The sequence below is a fragment of the Ixodes scapularis genome, unplaced genomic scaffold (genome assembly GCF_016920785.2).
Source record: "Ixodes scapularis isolate PalLabHiFi unplaced genomic scaffold, ASM1692078v2 PGA_scaffold8__174_contigs__length_109621045, whole genome shotgun sequence".
Taxonomy (NCBI): Eukaryota; Metazoa; Arthropoda; class Arachnida; order Ixodida; family Ixodidae; genus Ixodes; species Ixodes scapularis.
In genome coordinates, this window is record NW_024609883.1 from 91,221,522 (window position 1) to 91,242,194 (window position 20,673).

Genomic DNA, 20,673 nt, shown 5'->3' on the forward strand with positions numbered 1-20,673 from the left:
ACACCTTTTTTTTGAGAGTGTATATTCGCGGATTATCCAAGGATATCCGCAGTAATCTGACGAATGCAGATAAAAGTGTAACAAATTCGGCGGGTTGTGGATCAGATGCGAATATCCGCCGGTCCTGATCTACGTTTTTGCCGAAGCGACCGATATATGTGTGCGACAGCACAGGGTAGAGTGAATAAGCGAGTGATACTATGAAGTGCATCATCGAATGTATTACAGTAGCTAAGTACTCTCTTAAATAAAAGGAGCCAATCGGGGAAAAAAGGTGTTTTTTTACGCCAAGAAAGATTTGATTCTTGCCGAACATCGCGTTAGAATATTCTATCTTGCCAAAAATGCGGTTCCTAGAAAAAGTAAAGAATGCAGGAGCATCCGTCGTCCCGGAAAGGCGTATTTTTGTTTGGCACGGAAAGGGCGGAAAACGTTCTTTGGACAAAGAAAACCTAAACCGTACAAGCCACGAAAAAGTAAGAAGCCTGCAAATGGCTTCTCCGCAAAAATGTAGATTCGCTTCTCGAGTGGTGGAACTTGAGCCAGTACGAGTTTCCGCATCTCATTCTTGTAGCCCAGTTCGTGCATGCCATTCCAACATCAAATGCGTCAACGGAGAAAGGCATCTCATTAACGGGTATTGATTTCACCAGTCTCAATTCGTCCATATTGACGATATTCTGTTTCTTTTGAGAGCAACCTCGACAAGTGAAACGTTGCGTGTGTGTGCGTTTTCTTTTTTACGACAGTTGGCACTGAGTTGTTTTTAAGTATATGGTTCCCAGCATGCAGTTGAGGGTTCATGTATAAAACTGGAACCTTTAGGAGGTGTTGCCATTATTGAATGTTGTGATATTTCCCCAGTGGTGTACTATTGCCTTATCACGTGTACACAATACTTTGCCGCGGGTTGCGAGCGCTTTCCTTACCCACTTTTTATTTTCTGGCCTAAATAAAATGACAGTGTTATTAGTCTGTCATTTGTTAATTTACATGTTTATAAAATATGTGTCTGCTTAAAACAAGTTTTACGAAGAAAAAAATTAAAATTTCTTTTCTTTTGAGCGCATCTTTTCGACAAAGTGTCGCAGACTCCCAAAATGACATCATAACTGCGATCATATTTCCAGCGATGCGAAGTGTCTCTGGAAGGATGATCGCTTGTTCTATAAATACGATTAAACAATATCTGATGAAATGACTTTTGCCGTATTCTGACAGGAAGAGTTTATTGTTCAAAGGTAAGCAGACGGCTTATAAGATACCATCCATATCTTTTTTTTTTTTTTAATTTTTGTATTCATGCATGCCTGACTTTATGTCATGAAATGAACGCGGAGATTGAGAGTGGGATGAGGTTCCGAATTTAGCGGATGCGGTCCGGATGCGAATACGAAGTCTGCACAAACGGATTGGATGTGGATGATCAAACTGTTATCCGTGCAGCACTCCAGCTATAGGTAAACAACAATAAGTAAACAGGTATAAATGGTATTTAGGTGGTTAAAAGGTTCTGTTTTGTGAATTTACCTTTATTTTTAGCAAGAAATACATGTTTCAATACAGAGAAAAGTTAGGCCGCTTTAAAACCAATAGAGATAAAATAATATTTCTGAATAATACTGGATGCTGCCATTAGAGAACGTCGGACTTTTCGCGTCCAGCCAAACCCATTTTCTTGTGATCATTTATCCACAAACCCTTAACGAACCAATAATAAAATCAATTAGGAGCATGAAAACCTTTTCATTTTAACGCAATAGCGTTTAAGAGCTCGCGTCGCGGCAAATGCGGCGTCGGCGTCGGTGGGACCAAAAAATCCCATAGTTCAACGTGCGCAGCCACGTATGAGGTCACACGTGGCTGTGATGTCGTGACCCTATCGAACCGCTAAATTTGTCGGGAAAATTGTCCGCTAAAGTTGGTGCAAAATTTTTTCGCCAAATTTAGGAAAAAATTTTCCCGCCAAATTAAGCGGAAAGCTTTCTCGCCAAATTTAGCGGAACACTTTCCACTAAATTTCAATAGGGTCGATAGGGTCATGACGTCACAGCCATGTTTCACGTCACGCTGCGCGTGACGTCACGTGACACGTGACGCTACCGACTAGGCCACGCACACACGCTTGCACAGCTTGGGGACGAGCGCGGGTTTATATGAGAAGGCTTTGCGAACGGGGCCCGATTATGCTATTGCGTTCCACTCTTAAAGGCCAACGACCAGACAGGAGATTCTGCAAGGCAGAAGATCCTCCTCACCCTGGAGGAGGAGGAAACAAGCAACGGTGGACAGGGAAGAAAAGGGGAGAGGATGCAGCGTGGGAAAAGTGGAAAGCGCGAACTGGTCGTCGGTCTTTAAAGGCGAAGCTTAAGTGTCTCCCAATTTTTTTTTATTTATTTAATCACTACTTTACAGTCTGCAAAGGTTTGTAGGGAATATCAAGCACGATACACTCTAAATAAAGCAGTGCGTCTATTTGGCCGCCAAACCCCGGAGAAAGCAAGCAGCTGCAGTCTACAGAGAGACCTCAGCAAAGGACGAGGCTAACAGTATGATTATAACCTGAAAAAAGAGGAAAAAACAACAAAAAATCTTTATTCGTAGATTGCAGCGATTGGTTCTCCCGAGTGCTTCGCGTGAAATGAGACGCTTTAGGCCTTCTTCGAGTATAGGGTTGAACAGATGTAGAAATGGTCTCGGGGCACAGAGGCTCAATACAGACGATGTTCCCGGAAGAACAGCGAATGGAGGTAACAAAATACGCACATCCAGGTGAGACGTGTAGGAGTACTGGCCGTTCACCGTCGGGTTCGAAAAAGCCAGCTCGGAATGAAACTCCATGGGGATGTTGTCGAAGTTTGGTGGCCTCGGTAATCCCCTGGCGAGGCGTTGGCACCCAACGAACATTGGAATCTGCAATAAAAAAAAGAAGAAAAACCGACTTTGTAGTTAAAAGACAACCCAGAAATACTGTATGTTCGTAAACAGATTTGGGTCCATCTACAAGCATTGACAACTTAAAAAAAACAAAAAAAAACGTACATATGTTTTTTGCTTCATGATTTGTTTTACTCTAAAGGCCCGTTCACACTCTTGCGACCGAGTAAGACCGAGAGAGATGAGACCGTTTTTTAAGCCTCCTGCAACAACTGCGTCGGCTCCAACAAAACCGGTTTTTACTATGTTTTGTTGGAGCCGACACAGCTACAAAAAAAAAAAAAAAAAAAAAAAAAACAATCGAAGATCTTAACACGCCGATTTTATCTCCGTCGATGGGAGGGGCTTGTTCCGTAACCAGGATCTCTGTGAGCCAAAAGCGAGCGAAGGATCCTCGCGCTTCCGACCGGTGGAATCGCGGAGTGATGTCTCCGATGCGCGGGGTTCGTTGCCCACACAGTCCGGACTGCGATGCAACCCAGCGGGCGCGCGTTCAAAAACTGACAACCGAACACAAAAAAAAAAAAATAAATAAAAAAAAAAAAATCTAGCATAGTGTGCTGTTTATGAGACGATGACTGCGGTATTATAATCCCTCTCCGCGAAAAACAAAAATGTTTTTACCTCTTGCTTTCTTCAATCATCTACAAAAATCATACACATTTTGTAATAACAGCGTTTGAAATCTCGACGAAATATCGCGTTTTCATTGGTCACATGCTGTCCTGGCTGCGTGCACGATGCACTTCTTATCGCCGGAGATAATTTCGATCTTTGATTGCTTCTTTTTCATAGAGAAAGCGACCGCGCATCGTTATGATTCATGGATTTCTAGGACGTATGGAGCCTACAAAGTAAGTTATCGCCATTATTAGGCGACCTCAAGAACCTTCTCAGGGTACCTTTAGTGGCCACTGGGAAATATAAGTGTAAAAAAAAAAAAAGTAAAAAGCACGAGCAAAGGCGAGTGTCGCTGTTCTCGCGTAGTCCCAACTTTCGACCGCAGAAGCTCCGTTGGGGCTCTAAACTCGTGAAACACAAAGTTGGGGCCAAAGTTCACGGACTGCGACGATTTGACTATCACGACGATGACTTCGCTTTTTTTGTCACGAGTGTCCAATCGGCGCTCTCCGCGAACTTTCGGCTCCGACTTTGTGTTTGACGAGTTTAGGGCCACTGTGAAACTAGAGAGCAACCTGTGAAACTAGAGAGCAGCCTGTGAACAGTCGAGTGGAACAAATCACATTTGTTCCACTCGACTGTTCTTGACTGTCTCTCGGACACTTCCCTTATCCCTTGAAGTCGGACCTTGAAATTGCCTCTTATAAAAAAAGCCTAAATGCTTACTCAATTCGGGAAAAATTGAAAAGAAAAAAAGGGACATCGTTCCTCCTGCCGTTCCATCGAAAAAATGGGATTTGAGGGCCTTGTTTTCCTTTTATACGAGTAAACGTTTAAAATTCCGAGGACACCTAAGCACTTATCAGATGAGAACGCGAAAGCACGAATGTCGTTCTTCCGCTCTCTTATTTTTTCTGCGGCGCACTGGCGTGGACGGCCACGTTTCCCTACTGCCGAGATTGTGGCCGCCGACGATATAGGTGCCTCAGTTGTAGCCATTTTCCTCGGCGCCAAAAGCAACAGAAGCGGCCGCAGCCCCCCCTCCGGCAACGCCTGACAGGAGAGCGGCGGCCAAGCTCGCGCTCTTGTAAAGCGGCCGCAGTCTCCCCCCCCCCCCCCCCCCCCTTTCCCTCTCCGGCAACGTCTGCCACGAGGGTGGTGACCGAGCGCGCTCTCTCATGAAGCAGCCGCCAATGGGAATCTAGGAGCCGTTTGCTCTGCCAATGGGAGAATGGGCATTTCTTTCACGTTCTGCTCCATGGGATAGATAACGCTTTCGCATTGAAAAAAGACGTCGAGTTCCTGTTCCAGTTCCACTCACGCAAGATGGAACGGTGGAGTGCTCCGTTCCTCCCAAAACGGAACGCGTTCGAGCAACGTCGTTCCTTGGAACGCCGTTCCGTACAACACTGGGCGTGGGTGGGGGCGAGAGACGCGCAAATCCACTCATGCAAGGTCCGGCATACCCGACCCCAATCACTGCCTGACCGAATGGTATGTATAAAAGCAGGTTCGGATCGATACATACCTTGAGCTTCTGTTCGGGGTCGGTGACATAGGGCTGCATCCGCATTATATCGGTTACTACCTTGCCCCTACGAACTCTGAGGGGAATCGTCTTGGCTGTTCCATAGCCGTAATTCCACTTTTTATCTGCGAGACGAAGAAGAGGTATACATTTAGGAAGTATACACTTCGCGACACTGTTAGCGCGAACACGACATCGGCGCCTTTACGCTTTTTATCAGGAAAGAGTATTAGTGGGCACACAATTTTACCCTTTATATTAAAGCCCTAGTTGAGCTCTTTCTATAACAATAATATCTTTGATGACAACCTTTCGGTTCTAAGAGAAAAACACAAAAAACTGGCGACCGCTTGTTTGCGCTAACGGTGTCGCGCTCTTTACGCGGAATGCTAGCAACTTAGCAATAGACACGGCTGAACTAAAAACCTAAATTTTAGGCTAAAATAACATACTGAGCTTCCAAATCTAAATCTCGCCGGTTTTTTGTGTGTTTTTTTAACTGACATATTTGACTGGCAACATTAAGAACGAGTTAGTTGTGATTGGAAATATATGTTTGTCCTTTGTTCCTCTTGTTCCCCTTCTACGAGAAATATTTCGTTATTTTTGTCCAGCTCACTGCGCCTTTTCATTAATTGCATCAGCAACTACACGTGTTGCGATTTGGGCAGTGTGATTTGTTTGCGACGGTTTTGAAGAAGTATAATGGTATGCAATTAAGGCTGGCGAAACTCACTCTAGCAGAAGAAAATAGATGAACGACACACTGTGTATTTAGACTGCCTGCTCCACCTGCAAGTTTTAGAATGTGTGACATCAGCCCGTTGGAAAGTGCGGGGAAATTTTATCGTCTGATTCGGCATAACCTTTGTTTTTCCGTTTTCTCAATAGCTGTATCATAATTTAGAAGAAATAAATTGCTTGCACAGCAAAGTAAAACTCTGGTATTCCGAAAACGTAGTTAGTTTGGGCAGTTAAGAAACTGAGGGTGTTTTTGGCTGCCCTATGTTTCGGTACTAAACAGAGATGCAACCGAATTAGTCGAAGTATTAGTTATAAGAAGTGTTGTGCTACACATTTCTACACGCGGATGAAAACACTGCCTCGTTGTACAGTCACTACCGAACCATTTTACGCTGTATTAGCGATTCTTAATATCCCCATACTTGATTTAGTTTAATACCTATCCAATTTAACTGCAGTATCTTCTTTTCTTCCTTTGAGGGGCCTAAAATTGGATATAGATACAGCCCGAGCTGAACGTTATGTTCTAGAATGTTGATTCTTCCAAAGTCAAAGAACTGTTGGCCAACCTAATTCGAGTAGTCTTCTCAGTCGCGGGATTAGTAACGGTGTTCTGGCACGACAGAACTCTTTCGGCGGAGAAAGCGAAGTACAGGGTAATTATTAAGCTGCGGAGAAAAATCCGGGAAAATGAGGAGGTGGTCAAGAAAATCCGAGCGAACCCTCGCACGACGGAGTCGCCTTCAGTTGAGTCGGCGGTGTGTTACTTTTTACGATCGCGTTTGTAACCTTCACGGGCTTATCCCAGAAAAGGCAGAAGAAAATAATATATGAAGGGCATCGTTTAGCTTAATGCTACTGGCCGTAATAGACCGTTTTCAGAAGAATGCGCCATCCAGTAGCTGCTGCGCCAATTATCCGAATGCGTCATTGTTCAATCACGTACTCTGAGCATGTATTGGACACGATGGTTTCGAGAGTATCGGGAGTGAACTCAACTCAGCTCACATTGAAAACGAGTGCTGCGTCAGCGTTCGACGAGAACTCATATCCAATCACAGGCTTCGGGCCCATTGGATGGATGGATGGATGTTAATAGCCCTACCCTTTGCAACGGGTGGTATCTTGCGCCACCTAGCCTAAGTCTAAAAGGACAACCATATGATTCCTCATACCCTTCTAAGTCAATTCTCGCCTCCTACCTATCACCAATAGCGATTGCCAATGTTGCTTGATGGACTTTTGTAAAGGAGCTATCCTTCCTCCTACAAGAACGCCAGACGCTCCACGTCTCCCCACGAACTCCTGGGTTTAGCGAACATCCGTAACGCCGTGCTCGTCAACTCAAATCTCGTTGGCGTTTCGTCACCTCCTCGGAGAAAAAAAAAACTCCGCCAAGCGAATACATCATAAAGGCGAGCATTGATGCAGTTCCACCTACCGACAAAATAGACTTCGTACGGGTCATCACTGCTTTTCAAACAGGTCGCCCACTTGAGGGTCTGTATGCCGCGAACTTCCTCGTCGCTTCCTTGAAACGTCTAGGAGAGAGACACACACAATGAGCAGTCCAGTGTGAATCCACGGTAACACACAAAGTAATGGCTGCGTTACCTTATCGAACCCCAATATATCCCTACGTATCTTGACACTTACGGGGAGAAATCCATCTGCGATATGTACTCGGAGACGGACGTACTCACTCACACATGAATCCTTCTAAGAAACGCGGCGTGAGGCATTGAGCAGGCGCAGCTCTGCGGCACCGCGCTCGCTTTACAATCAGCGGACCGTGCCCCGAATTCTGAAAAATCCGCAGCGGGCTTTTTTTCCTAAAGCATTTGGCTATATTGACGACGGACGTCCTACACCGCCCTACCTACATCACCCTGCATAATTTCGAGTGCGGTGGACGAGCCTATAACAGATCTCGCTGTGAAATGCCGAGAATGAACGAAGGGAAAAGAAAATCCTGGAGACTGCTCCCAGGAACACGAGCTGTTGCTGGGGTCTTCACTATTGCAGCGCTGTCTTGAGCGCGCGCAAACACACACACACACACACAAAAGGAATACGTGTGGGAGTTTTGCTCTCCTGCATGATACGGAGTCAACCAATCACAGCGAACGATAGAAGAGTGAAGTATGACGGAACTCAGAATACGATTGGACCTGAAAAGTGCGGTATGTACGCAGTGACGACGAGAAAGGGATACATCATGGTAATTGTCCACGATTATATTGTCACGAATAAACATATATGATATTAATATGAAATTTAAAATAAACAGTTAATGAGGCGAACTTGGGCCTACAAACTTAAGGAGAATGTGCAAGCATCTTGCGTCGGAGACGGAAGAGCGACTTTTCCGAAGCAGCGCGTTAACGCTGCTCTTATAGTACGAGCCGTACTTTCTGGAATCTTCCGAACCATAACAACGCATTGAATGCCGAGAATGGTGTGAAACTTTCTAACAAAAGCATTTACTGCCCCCTCCCCCCCCCCCCCCCCCCCCCAAAGAAAAACAAACAACAAAACAGTAAGAACCAGTTTGAGCGGGACACAAACCCCGATGCTGCGTGTGTTGCCAACTCCCCCACGCACGCGGCAATATCGCACCTTTCAGATCTGATATGACAAGTTTGACAACCGTCACGTCTCCTGCAAGAGCGACGCTCGCTTCTCCCGCAGTACTTGGAGCCAAACATTTCAGACCATTGAGAAACTCTTAACTCCGCAAGCAGAGACTATACAGTTACTCTAATAAGGATGTTTTTTATATTTTGTCAACTCATTGAATAGGATTCTTAGCAATGAGATATTGTTTCTAGGATGTCCGTAACAGGGATGATAGTGATGATTTATTCGGATGTTCCGAAGAATTTTGAAGCCTGAAATTCTTTTTAACGTTTGTCCGTCCTTGCATCTCCTTTCGCCAAAGCGGGGAAACTGAATTGGTGTTTACGAAACGTGACGTAAATTGATGTCACGTAACCTGGCGTCACGCGACCTAGATGCAAATTCAGTTTCCCCGCTAAATTTAGCGGGAAAATTGGCGTCACGTCACCCGACGTCACCTGACCGATACACCAATTCATTTTTTCCGCTATATTTAGGAACGAACTTGACGTAACGCGGCCAGATCTCACGAGACCTTAACACCAATTGAGTTTCCCGGCTCAATACTTGATGACGATAAAGGCTCTTCACTACCCAACACGACGGTTTGATTTCGTGTATATAATTATAAACGTTCCCACCTCAAACACTGTATTTCATGACTTTATAGCGCTTTGAAAATGAAGGTCGCTGCCAATTTTTATTCTAGTTTTAAAACAAAAATGCATCAACAAATGTAGAAAAAATATTAACAAGAAGGCATTTGATTTTTAGTTTTATAACTTATTGTGGTTCAAGATACCCCAATAGAAACTATTGTGGCTTCTCGAACGGCAAAGGTTTTACAGGGAACAGTGGGAAGCAAAGCGCCGGCCTACGGATTCCCAGGTTGCGGGTTCGAATCCCGGCTGAGGTGCCCCCAATCTGATGGAGGCTCATTGCGAAGGCGCCCTGTAACAGGGATTTCGTTTGCACGTGAAAGGACTCCAGGTGGTTCAAATCGATCCTCAGTCCTACGCTGGGGCGTGCCAGATTCCCTTCGTTGGTTTTTGCGCGTTAAACCTTAATTTATTTATCTATTTATTTCAAAATACTGCGACCTCGATGAGGTCATCGCAATAGTGGAAAAAAAAACAACATGCATATACATTCAAAAAGGCCATCGATTAAAGATGTACACATTCTACGAAACAAAACTTATTAAACCGTGAAAAATGCAATATAAAAAGAGTACAAAAACAAACACATACACTTCAATTACAGATTCCAGGCACCATACCTGAACACCTACTGTATTTCTAATACAGACCTATCAAAATCGAGACAACGAGCTGATCCATTTATGTTATTCCAGTTTTCTATCGTTCGAGGAAAAAAATAATATTTCAAACAGTTAAGGTGGGCTCTGCACGGTACAAGATTTAATGGATGGAAGCTTCGATTGCGTGATTCAGTAACAAAACCAACATATTTTTCCCGATTAAGTGCACAGTTATTATTGACTATTTTGTGTAGGCGCTTGAGCCGTTCTACAGCGCGTCTAGAATCAAGAGGCGTAAGTCCTGTGTCAGTCGTAGTAGATGTAGGAGAAAAATTGCGGTCATATCTATTACAAATAAATCTAGCTGCCTTTGATTGTATTGCGTCAATCTGCTTAATATCACCCTTTAGATACGGATCCCACACCACACAACCATACTCTAAGATAGGTCTAATCAAGGTCTTACACGCCGTTATTTTAACTTCCCTAGTTGAAGATTTTAAAGTTCTCTTGACATATCCTAGCCTTTGAAGAGCACAAGAACAAATAGAACTGATGTGCTTATCCATTTGAGACTAGGCGTGAAAAAAATACCCAAATACTTGTATTCATGAACTTGACGCAGAATTATATTACTAGTGCCATACCTAAAAATAGACGCTTCCTTCTTATTAGTAAATGACATAACTACACATTTCTCAAAATTAATTTCCATCTGCCACTTTTTACTCCAATTAAAAAACTGTTCAAAAGAGTCATTTAGCAAGGCATGGTCATCTACCGAGTTGATTTCGTTGTACAAAACGCAATCATCTGCATAGAGGCGAATTTTAACTGGAAGACCATTTGCGACGTCGTGAATGTAAAGTAAAAGCAAAAGAGGTCCTAAAACTGATCCCTGTGGGACACCGGAACTAACTGAGACATTGCTAGAATGAACATCCCTGTATGAAACAAACTGTGGTCTATTTTCAGATAATCTTCGGTCCAATTAACTAATGACGTATTATTTAAAACTGGAAATTAAAAAAAAAAGTGTTTAACCGTACATACGTACCATTTTGATTGTAGGGTTTAACACAGGACTTAAGAATAGAACAGAGGGTCCGAAGACGGTGTTGTTTCCGGTGAAAAGTGACGACCACCGCAGTAAGAGAGGGCTGATGAGTTTCGGTGGGGACGTAATCGGAAGGGTTACGCAGGACGTGTCTGGAAAAGAAAAAAAAGATAAAAGGTAAAGAGGACGATGAAGAAAATAATGACACGAGCTTGAGTACAAAGTGTGTCACGCACAAACCGCGAATTTATTTTCTCACCTTTTTATTCAAATTCCTATATATATCTTTGTAGTGTTAGAAGTTTTTAATTAGCAAAATTAGCCGTTTCCCGCAAAGTTTAGCGGGGAAATTCGAGTCACATGACCTAATGCCACGTGACCGATATACCAGTTTTCCTTGTCCGCTATATTTAGCGGAAAAAACTTAATATGCGTCTAGGTCACGTGATGTGAATTTCTTTGTGTGCGTTTGTGTAATGAGTGTCCATGACGCTCAACTATAACGCTCGCTCATAGCGATTTCGTCGTAAAGAAAGAAATAAAAAGAGAAGCGATCCATAAAACACATTTCGCGTTAAACGAGTCCCTTACACGAAAAGTATATAACATGCTACAAAATAACTCCTTAGTGTCCTCGACACTTCACAGATGTTGGGTACTACAAAAAACGCAAACGTCGTCCGATTTTTTATTTTTTTTTGCCGTACTTACATGGTGCGTTTGAGATAAAGAAAGAAACACTATAAACGTGCCGCATATATGCCGGGCGTTCGGTAAAGATTGGCTCAGACGTTTGCCTTTGAGGCAGCAGAGTGTGTTGTGACGTGAGGTCAGGTGACACTCTGCATCACGTGACACTAATATCCATGACTCGCATGACTGTGACGTCACATAGTAACGTCACGTCATATGACCTCACTACATCCCCCTCTAAATTTAGCGGGAAAATGCTCATTACTAAGGTTAGCGAAGAAATCCTGACGTCACGTCATGTGACCTAAGGTGACAATGTGCTCCACGTGATGATGTGACGTTACGTGACTGTGACGTCACGTGGCAATGTATGGTCATGTGACGTAACACAACGTCAATGTATCCCCGCTAAATTTAGAGGGAAAACGCTTCACGTGATGTCACAGTGCCAGGTGACGTCATAGGTCGTCGAACATTCCCCGCTGAATTTAGAGGGGAAATTCTTCACGTGGCTTTGCAGTGTTACGGGACCTCAAGGTGTCGGGCGGCCCCGTGATTACCCGCTAAATTTTTTGGCGGGACAAGTTTCCCGCTAAACCCAGTGTTTTAGAGGGAAAATCTTACACCGAATTCGCTGCAAAATCTCACGAACAAAGGCGGTTGCCGTGAAATGTCGATTTATTCTTGAAGACATAATATTATCTTTAGTTACTAATTATAAAGGTAATATACTTACTGTCAAAAAGAAATATCTCTTCCGTGTGGTGAAGGTACAAGATATTCGTGGATATTCCTTGGTACGTTAGCTCTAGGAGTCCCCGCTTGAAGTCAAACGAATAGTACTCGTGGAAAAACAGAGTTGATTTCTGAAATTCAAAAATCGCACAACATTTAGGGCGTTTCCGTTAGAGACATTCTCCTGCACCAATACGTTTTTGTAGGAAACAGGTGAAGGTGCCCACTTCCTTGTGCAATATCTATGGCTGTCCTCAAGGAAAAGAAATGATATAGGTGGTGACATTAACAGGCGTACCTTGCGACGTTACATGTATATATACTATTAAACCACAGTCAGGCGTGCAGCTTAATTGCCTTCAGAACATATATCTTTAAAAAATCAAAAAGTCAGCTCGCTATCTTGTAAGCTGATTCTGTCAGGAGTAAGAGATATGTCTTGATGTATGCTGCCTCACTCTGCACTCGGAGTATTAATTACTGATAACATTCAGGTGAACTCTACCAACGCCTAGGCCATAGGCGTAGACTACTGGGGGCATCGGGGCTCGTGCCCCCCTGGTGAAATCTGGGGAAAAGGAGGAACAGAGCCCCCCCCCCCCCCCCCCCCCCCCCCCTCCCGGGCCCGGGCCATGATCCTTACCAAGACGCTGTTTACGTGCCATGTAACGAGCTTCTAGTAGCGGCATGTATACAAAATAGCGCCCACGTTGCCTTTATTGAAAAAATAAATGGGTGATTGAATCCCAGCGTGCTCCTGTTAGCTTCAATCTCCAGTTCTGGCGAGAAGAGAACGCGCAGCACCCCCTCCCCCCCCCCCCCCCCCCCGGGAAAATGGAAAGTCTACGCCGCTGGTCTAGACCTTGTGCCTTCACGCTCGTATTTTCTTAGATTTCTATTGACAGAAGGTTTGAACTGCAGCAATATATCACTGCTCGTTCTCGCTGGCTAAGATAAACAACATAGAATTCAGGAATAGTGTTTAGAGTACATCCTATTGCAGTATATACTCCGATGTGTCTTCGTTATTATGCATTGAAAATGAGAAATAGTAACGATGCTTTCTAATTCGAAGCAACAATATCACACCTGACGAATGCACTTCTGATAGGACGACATGATTTTACTTTTCCCCAACTCTTGGTGTCTATTGTGAATAAAACAGTAACAGTTAGATAACTAACTCAAGGTGAGTGCCATGAAAAACTGGATTTACTTGTTTCAATGCGAAAATATACGAATAAAATAAAGTTGACCAAATGTGTAAGTCTCATGGACTAATCGTGAATTCGCGTGGTGCTTTCAGCGCGCTCTATAGCGCTCTTTGGAGAGCCCGCCAGATCGGGTGGTGGTGAAAGAACGCGGCGACGTGATCGTGTGGTTTATTCTGAGGCCTTCCATCTCTCCGGGAAAGCTCCCTCCCCCGATCCGGCACGCTCTCGAAAGAGCGCTCTAGAGCTCGCTGAAAGCACCACGCGAGTTCGCCTTAGGATGAAATGGGGCCTGTTCAAGCTCCACTGGAATTGCGTAATTCTTTGCGACGATGGGGGCTGTTTCTATCTTGCTTTAAACGAGCTGAGAAAACATTTTTTTTTCGTTGGACTAGGCATAGGCTCATCAGACACCCGTACTAACCTCGCAACATCTTTTTTTCGATTTCAAGGATTGAAGAGAAAAAGTTGCAATCGCCATAATAATCAAAGAAAATCGTTCGTCATTGTAATATGTATACGGGAAACACTTTCACAACGTCAGTTTAAAGCGTTCCGTAGTTTTAGCATTGGTTAATCCCGGAAAAATAGAAGAGCTTGGGACACAAACAACACCACCTAGAATGATCAAGGCCTGTCCACTAGGATGTTTTCGTCATCAAAGTGATACCGAGTGAAGACGCTGATTGGATACGAGTGTAGCGTCAGCGCTCGGCCGGCCCTCGTGCCCAATCAACATGTCGAAGGACGCCCGACATCGGACCTGTGCCCCACAGCCGATTTGGCACCATCATCTATACTGTGATACCGTTCTATGGAGGCAGAGGAGGATGTTTGCAGGCCGTGATTATCCCATCTTGTGTTTTACTGTAATTATGCAAAGAGCGAATGCTACGGACCACCTGGAGCCAATCAGAGCAACGGTACAAAGCACATGACAGCCTTTACCAAAGGTGCAGAGGCGAGCGCGTAACCCCGGTTGTTGGATAAGAGGGGAAGGAGGAACTCCAATCTTACTCGGACCCTTTTTGTCTCTCTCAGACATTGCCTTTCACCCTCCAGTAGATTAGTCTGTCACACTAAGAAGGTACACAAATGGCTATTCCCTCTTTTGCCCGAACCTCTAACAGCACCTCGAGCTACCAGTATGAATGGCTACGCGCACACCTGGTGAGATCAAGTCACGTGTCTCTCTGAGACGCGCTGATTGGCCTAACCGGGCGCATGGCCTTCGCCATGTGCCCGGTTAGGCGTTGTTGGCCAAACTCGCGAACATGTGGAAATGAGTAGCGGACATGCCTCGCCTCCCATACTATCAAGAAAACGTTGTTCAGGTTCAAATTAGGCATGCTTGTTGGGGTTACAAGCGCCTGCACATATCCCAGCACCGCCTTTAAACGTGGATAAAATCAGCTCATATATATGACGCAGCAGATCTCAATGTTTAAAGCGGGGTTTTGCGACTTTCTGTACGCCTTCTTTTCTCCAGCGAAATAAACCGGCTTCGGAATCATGCTTTAATTGAACGAATTTGGAATTCTATTTTGCGTGTGGTGAGAGCAACTGCCTTGGAGCCAACAAGCTAACTTTACGCGTCAATTAGTAATTATATAGGCATCGTTTGTTGGCGAACATCGCGTACGGTAACGGTTTAAGGAAACTAAATTCCATCGATACAATGAACCATCCATTTAGCGGAAGCTCGTTGCGACGAAAGCGACGAAGGATAAAGAAAAACGTACTCACCTCGCCTTCAATATTAATCTCCGCCGTCAACTTGTAGCCGTTCGGATACACTTTTAGCATGTCCGGATACTTTTTAGCTGTTCGCAAAGAAAGAACACGAGGCGATAAGTTTAACGCGAGAAATTATACGACCAGTGCAATACGTTGGGTAATGAGAGTACGGGAGGAGTGAGACAGTGTCTCTGTGTTTCCTTCACAAAAAAAAAAAAAAAAAAAATCGCTGCTTTGACTGGCGATCAATGTCAAGGTTAACTTGCAAAAATGCCGAATAATCTGTTTTTAAAGCATGAAGTGATATCTAGCGCTGCCTCCCAGTCTCAAAATTTTTTTGCCGTCCATCCGCTCGCCCGTCCATTCGTGCACTTCCCGGTAAATTTAGCGGAGAAATTGATATCGCAAGACCTATACACGAATGCAGTTTCTCGGCAAAAATTTAGCTGGAAAATTGACCACCTCTACGCCAATTCAGTTTTCCCGCTAAGTTCAGCGGAAAAATGGCGTCACATGACGTCATCTGACGTCACTTGACCTATATACACTTTGGATAAACTGAGGTAAAGTGACCTATACAACGTTCCATTCAGTTTCCCCCCATAAAAAAATTAGCGGGAAAATTTACGTCCTCTCACCTAGACACAAGTCAAGTTTTCCCGTTAAATTTATCGAAAAAATCTACGTCACGAAACCTGACGTCATGTGACCTACACGATCATTCAGTTTCCCCGATAAATTTAGCGGGAAAATATAGGTCACGTGACACACCGACCCCCTCAACAATTCCCCATAACGCATTTAATCCATTATAGGGAATTGCTAGGGAATTGTATGGAAAAAGTCCTATTATGCATTCGAAGCATTATAAGACTGTGGAAGAAGACGTCGCTGCCAATGTTTAATTCATACAGCATTCAGAACACTAGCTATTGGACTTCTGTCAAATGTTATTGTCCTCTTAATAACAGTTAAAACAAAACAAAACAGCACAGGCAATCAAAGGGGGAAAAACAATAGAATTGCAATTGGGCTTTATGTCTGACGTAGTAATGTAAGCCTAGAATATTCGCTATGGTGACAGACAGATTCAGAAACGTAGGGCGTGGCCTATAATGCTTAAGCTTCTTGTTTTGTGATTGGCCCTTTGGCATTTTTTATCGGCGGATATCGCATTCTGATTGGCTGCGGAGCGATAATGAGATGCTGGGGCTTCGCCACGCCGCGCATTTCTTAAGATGTCGGTTGCTATAGTAATATTTTTAGCCAAATGTTGTACGCGTCCGATTCCTCCCGGTGGTGAGAGAGGGAGAGCAACAGAAAACATTTTTGTTCTTTCAACTTAAAAAAAAAAAAGAATCTAGGAAAGGTTAGAATAATATGCTATTAAGTTGATGTGAAGGGTCTTTCACTTTGCATCCAGGACCATTATTATTGTTTCCATATTCCCTTTAAACTACACAAATACTACAGTCTGAAAAAAAAAAAAAAAAAACTCTCCCCTTTTATTTTTACTGTAACCTACTATCCTCGTTTTTTTTCTTCGTTTCTTTTTTTATTAGGGCTCGGCAGCAAGAAATAAATATCCAGGCGTTCGTTGGTTTAGTTTGTCGACGAAATATTTTAGTCTACGTCGCGTTGTGTTAGGACCGAACTCACGTTTTACTCCGGGCTTGGGTTTAACGTCGCAGGCGCCGTTTGATTGCTCGATAACCGAGAGCGTTGTCAACGCCACCGCGGCCGCCATACATACGGTCAACCTCATGACCTGCGAAAAAAAGGCCGATACATGGAGCAATATTAATGATGAGGACAAATAATGAGATCTCATTTTTTTTAAAGGTCCGGGATCCTACTTTATTGAACAATGTGACTTCATGTTCTGTTTCATTGTAAGTCCTAATGTATTCAACGCCAAAATTCGTTGAACCCAATCAAGCAATGCAAAAAAATGCGTCGTCACGGCGCTTATTATTTTTTTTTTGCATTTGCTATTGTTAATTAAACTACAGTAAACTATCTGCGATACTGCATGCGTAATTTAGTTTCTCTGCGAGTGATTAGTTTAAGCGTAACGCACGTAATGCGATCTTACTTGCGATTTTCTTATAATAATGGATTTAGCAATAAGCATACGAACAAAAATTCAACTTCTACAAAAGTCTCCGAAAAAAAAGAAAACTAGTTGAGCATTTTAATGCGCCCTGTGATATATTAAAATCAAACAAGCTTTTGCCATTCATGTTTAAATTATCTGTTGAATCTCTCGCACCTTTCTGTCGTGCTTATAGTGTCCACGACGTATTGACGACATCTTCGTTGCCACAGCACAAATTCGACAGTGTGAGATAAGATGATTTTTTTTTTTGTTTAAACTGTGTAGTGTAACTATACACTCTAAAAAAAGGCCCGTGCTGCTTCTTTCCCGCACAGCACCTCGTAGACCCAATCACCGCAACTTACGGAGGCAGCTCAGCGAATGACAATGCCGAAACATATGTTTAGACTAAAAAAGCGCAGTCTGAGTTGTGACATTAAGCAATGTAAACGTGACGTTTTGCATTGCTTAATGTCACATCTCAGACTGCATTTTTTGGTTTAAACATATCTTTCGGCATTGTCATTCGATGAGATGCCTTGTAAGTTGCAGTGATTGGCTCTCCGAGGGTTGTGCGTGAAATTAGACGCACAGACGTTTTTTAGAGTGTATTTATTACTATATATTTTGTGATTTTGCAACTTGATTATATTGTTTGTCACAGATTGGATACATTTTTGATGTCACTGAAAATATAGAAATGTACAAAATGTGAAATCTGAATTTATTTTGCGCTTAAGTCATTATCAATATCTTCTGTTGTGTTAAAAAAACGTAAGTTTATTTTTGTTTGTATGCAAGTAAATTTGTTTAATTTCACCATTTACAATCCTTTTAGCCAGTTACTGCAGAGAAATAATATATATGAACCCTTATATAACACTCAAAGACACATAAAAAAATATCTGAAAAAAAAAAGTTTTATAGGTTAGCTTGGGATATTTTTACTTAGTTCAGGAAATTTATCTTCTATATGCGCTCGCTTTATAACCATAAAACACAGTATATATTTTTGGTGTTGTGCGCACTACGTATTTTACTAATATATCGACAATTGGAATAGCAATAAAGTCGGGGAAAAACATGCAATTTATGTTATATCTAGGGGTCCGCGTTTTCGATATCTATTTTTTCAAAATTCGGCGTACTTTTTTCGGTGTTTATTTTAATATTCAATTATCGGTTTTTTCGGCGTACACCTATGCCCACAAATATTTATCGGATTCTTTCGGTGAATATAAAATAAACACCAACGCACACATGATTAGATGATCCTTGTACGTAGCTCTGATATTTGTGACCACTCAAAGAATAATTGCACAGATACCTTGTACAAGAAATGGACACTTTATTTGAAAAAAAAAAAAAAAAAACTGAAGTGCAAACAAGTTAGATATGAAGCCTATGCCCAAGAAACATGGAACTTCACCTTCTGTACATCAGGATTACGTGATCTTATTGTAATACACACACATGCACTTTCCCAGGTTCTCCTCGTTGATCCGCACTCTTTCTTTCCTGTTAATATGACCTTGAGCTTCGAGAATGCCTTCTCAACGCTAACACTGGACACTGGCAGGCTGAGGAGATGAAACGCTGCCTGAGCCAAGATCGGACAATCGACCGATTGTGACCGCCAAAAGAGACACGGTGCGACGTTTTGAAGCACAACACAACATGCAGAGCTTGCATCAAGTCAGTCTTCCTTACAACGAGTTTGAAAACACGCTCGTTTATGGCGAAGTCATGGGGCATTTCGGACTTCACGTTCCGATGTCGTGATGCCTTTCGTGTATCCCATACATTCGGACACGTTTCAATAGACACTGTCGTTTCAATAGACACTGTCGTTCCACTTTTTCGCCACGGTTCTGCGGTAAGACTGGAAGGTCAAAGTGACCTTTTCCGGTTAAAACTAAATTTTAGAAAATGGATTCGACGAACCTTTATCGGTTTTTATCATTTTAAATCGAAAATGCCTAACCTAAAACTGACCTTTTTCGGTTAAAACCGAATTTCCGAAAATGGACTTGGCACCAAAAAAAAAATCAAATTGGACGTCTGAGTGATTTATACAGCGTAAGGTTGGTCTGCCAGTAGGGGCGACACTGGTTTACACTGTAGATGAGCAATTTTGCCAGTGCAGTACGACTGCTAACCTGGGGTCTTTAACGTGCATCACGCAACACGACCGCACGCCGGTACGATGCTAATCCAGATCGAAACGGGCAGGGGTGGGGCTCGAACCCAGGATCCCTGGGTTTTGCAGCGCGAGCTTTCGCTCCACGCGCGTCGAGCGTGTGCGCTTTTATCAGTTTTTATCAGTTTAAACTGATAACTCCGAACCCTAGTTATATCTGACTTAGAAGATGGTAGACAACTGAGGTATTATGGGTTATAATTTATATAGGTATGTATGAATTTTCCAGCAGTGTAATGATTAACTATTTTTCAAACGTCCCAAAGGGCTTTGTCTTAAGGCCGCTTTTGTTCTTAATATGTATCAATATTATTTATTTAGGTATTTCATCTTGTGTTCGGTTGTTTGCCGATGATTGCGTGGTGTACAAACAAATTAGTAACAAAGATGATGCCACCCAGTTACAAATCGATTTAGAATGTGGTGCTCTATATGAAAGATGACTCTAAATCCCCAAAAAGTGTGTGCATTTATGTTTTCACTAAAAAGAAGAAAATTGAAGCCCAATATTCTATAAATAATAATATAGTAAACAAGGACTCTAAGTATAAAAACCTAGGTGTCACGATATCAACTGACTGTAGTGGAATTCGCATGTGGATGACGTGATTGTAAAGGCTGGCAGGGCACTGAACTTCATTCAACGAAGCCTAAAATGTTCACTTCCTAACTTAAAGGAAACCGCGTATTTAACATGCGTCAGGGCAATTTGGGAGTATGCCTGTGCCGTCTGGGACCCGGAATAAAAAAAATATGAATGAAGAAATACAAAATAGAGCTGCTAGGTTTGTTCTGGGACGGTGCGGGCGGAGAGACAGCTGTACTCAAAGAAGACTCAACTAAACTGGGAACCTCTCTCAGCCCGCCGTAAAAAAATTGTGTTTAAAGTTTCTGTTTTTAATTTTGAAAAATAAAACAGGAATTAACAGTGAAACTTACTTAAAAGAACCATATTATACTTCTACAGGGAACAATCATGCTTTCAAAATTAGAGTGCCGCGCCAGGAGCAAGCATGTACGCCAACTCTTTTTTTTTTTTTTTTTGTTAGAACGATACGAGAGTGGAATGGGCTGTCGGAGCTGCAAGTGTGCAGTGAAAATGAAGATTTGTGTTTTTCAGCATCGAACCCCCCCTCCCCCCCCCCCCCCCCCCCTTCGCTGCAACCCCCTCGGGCACTGCAGGGTAATCTCTGAATAGAGAAAATAAAGAAAAAGGCATCTCACTCGATGGT

At 43.1% G+C, this 20,673-nt stretch overlaps 1 protein-coding gene across 1 annotated transcript in view; it reads right to left on the reverse strand.

Annotated features, from left to right (window-relative positions):
• LOC115319847 overlaps positions 1-16,920 on the reverse strand; it is a 53,281-nt gene extending 36,361 nt beyond the window's left edge. Inside the window, exons 1-7 of the mRNA XM_040223230.2 lie at positions 16,803-16,920; positions 15,153-15,229; positions 12,197-12,326; positions 10,768-10,919; positions 7,272-7,371; positions 5,087-5,211; positions 2,767-2,913 (exon numbers count right to left, since the gene is read on the reverse strand). Coding sequence (XP_040079164.1) covers positions 2,767-2,913; positions 5,087-5,211; positions 7,272-7,371; positions 10,768-10,919; positions 12,197-12,326; positions 15,153-15,229; positions 16,803-16,908 — 837 coding nt within the window. The 5' untranslated portion in view covers positions 16,909-16,920. The remainder of the gene's footprint in view (positions 1-2,766; positions 2,914-5,086; positions 5,212-7,271; positions 7,372-10,767; positions 10,920-12,196; positions 12,327-15,152; positions 15,230-16,802) is intronic.
• Between the last annotated feature and the right edge of the window lie 3,753 nt (positions 16,921-20,673).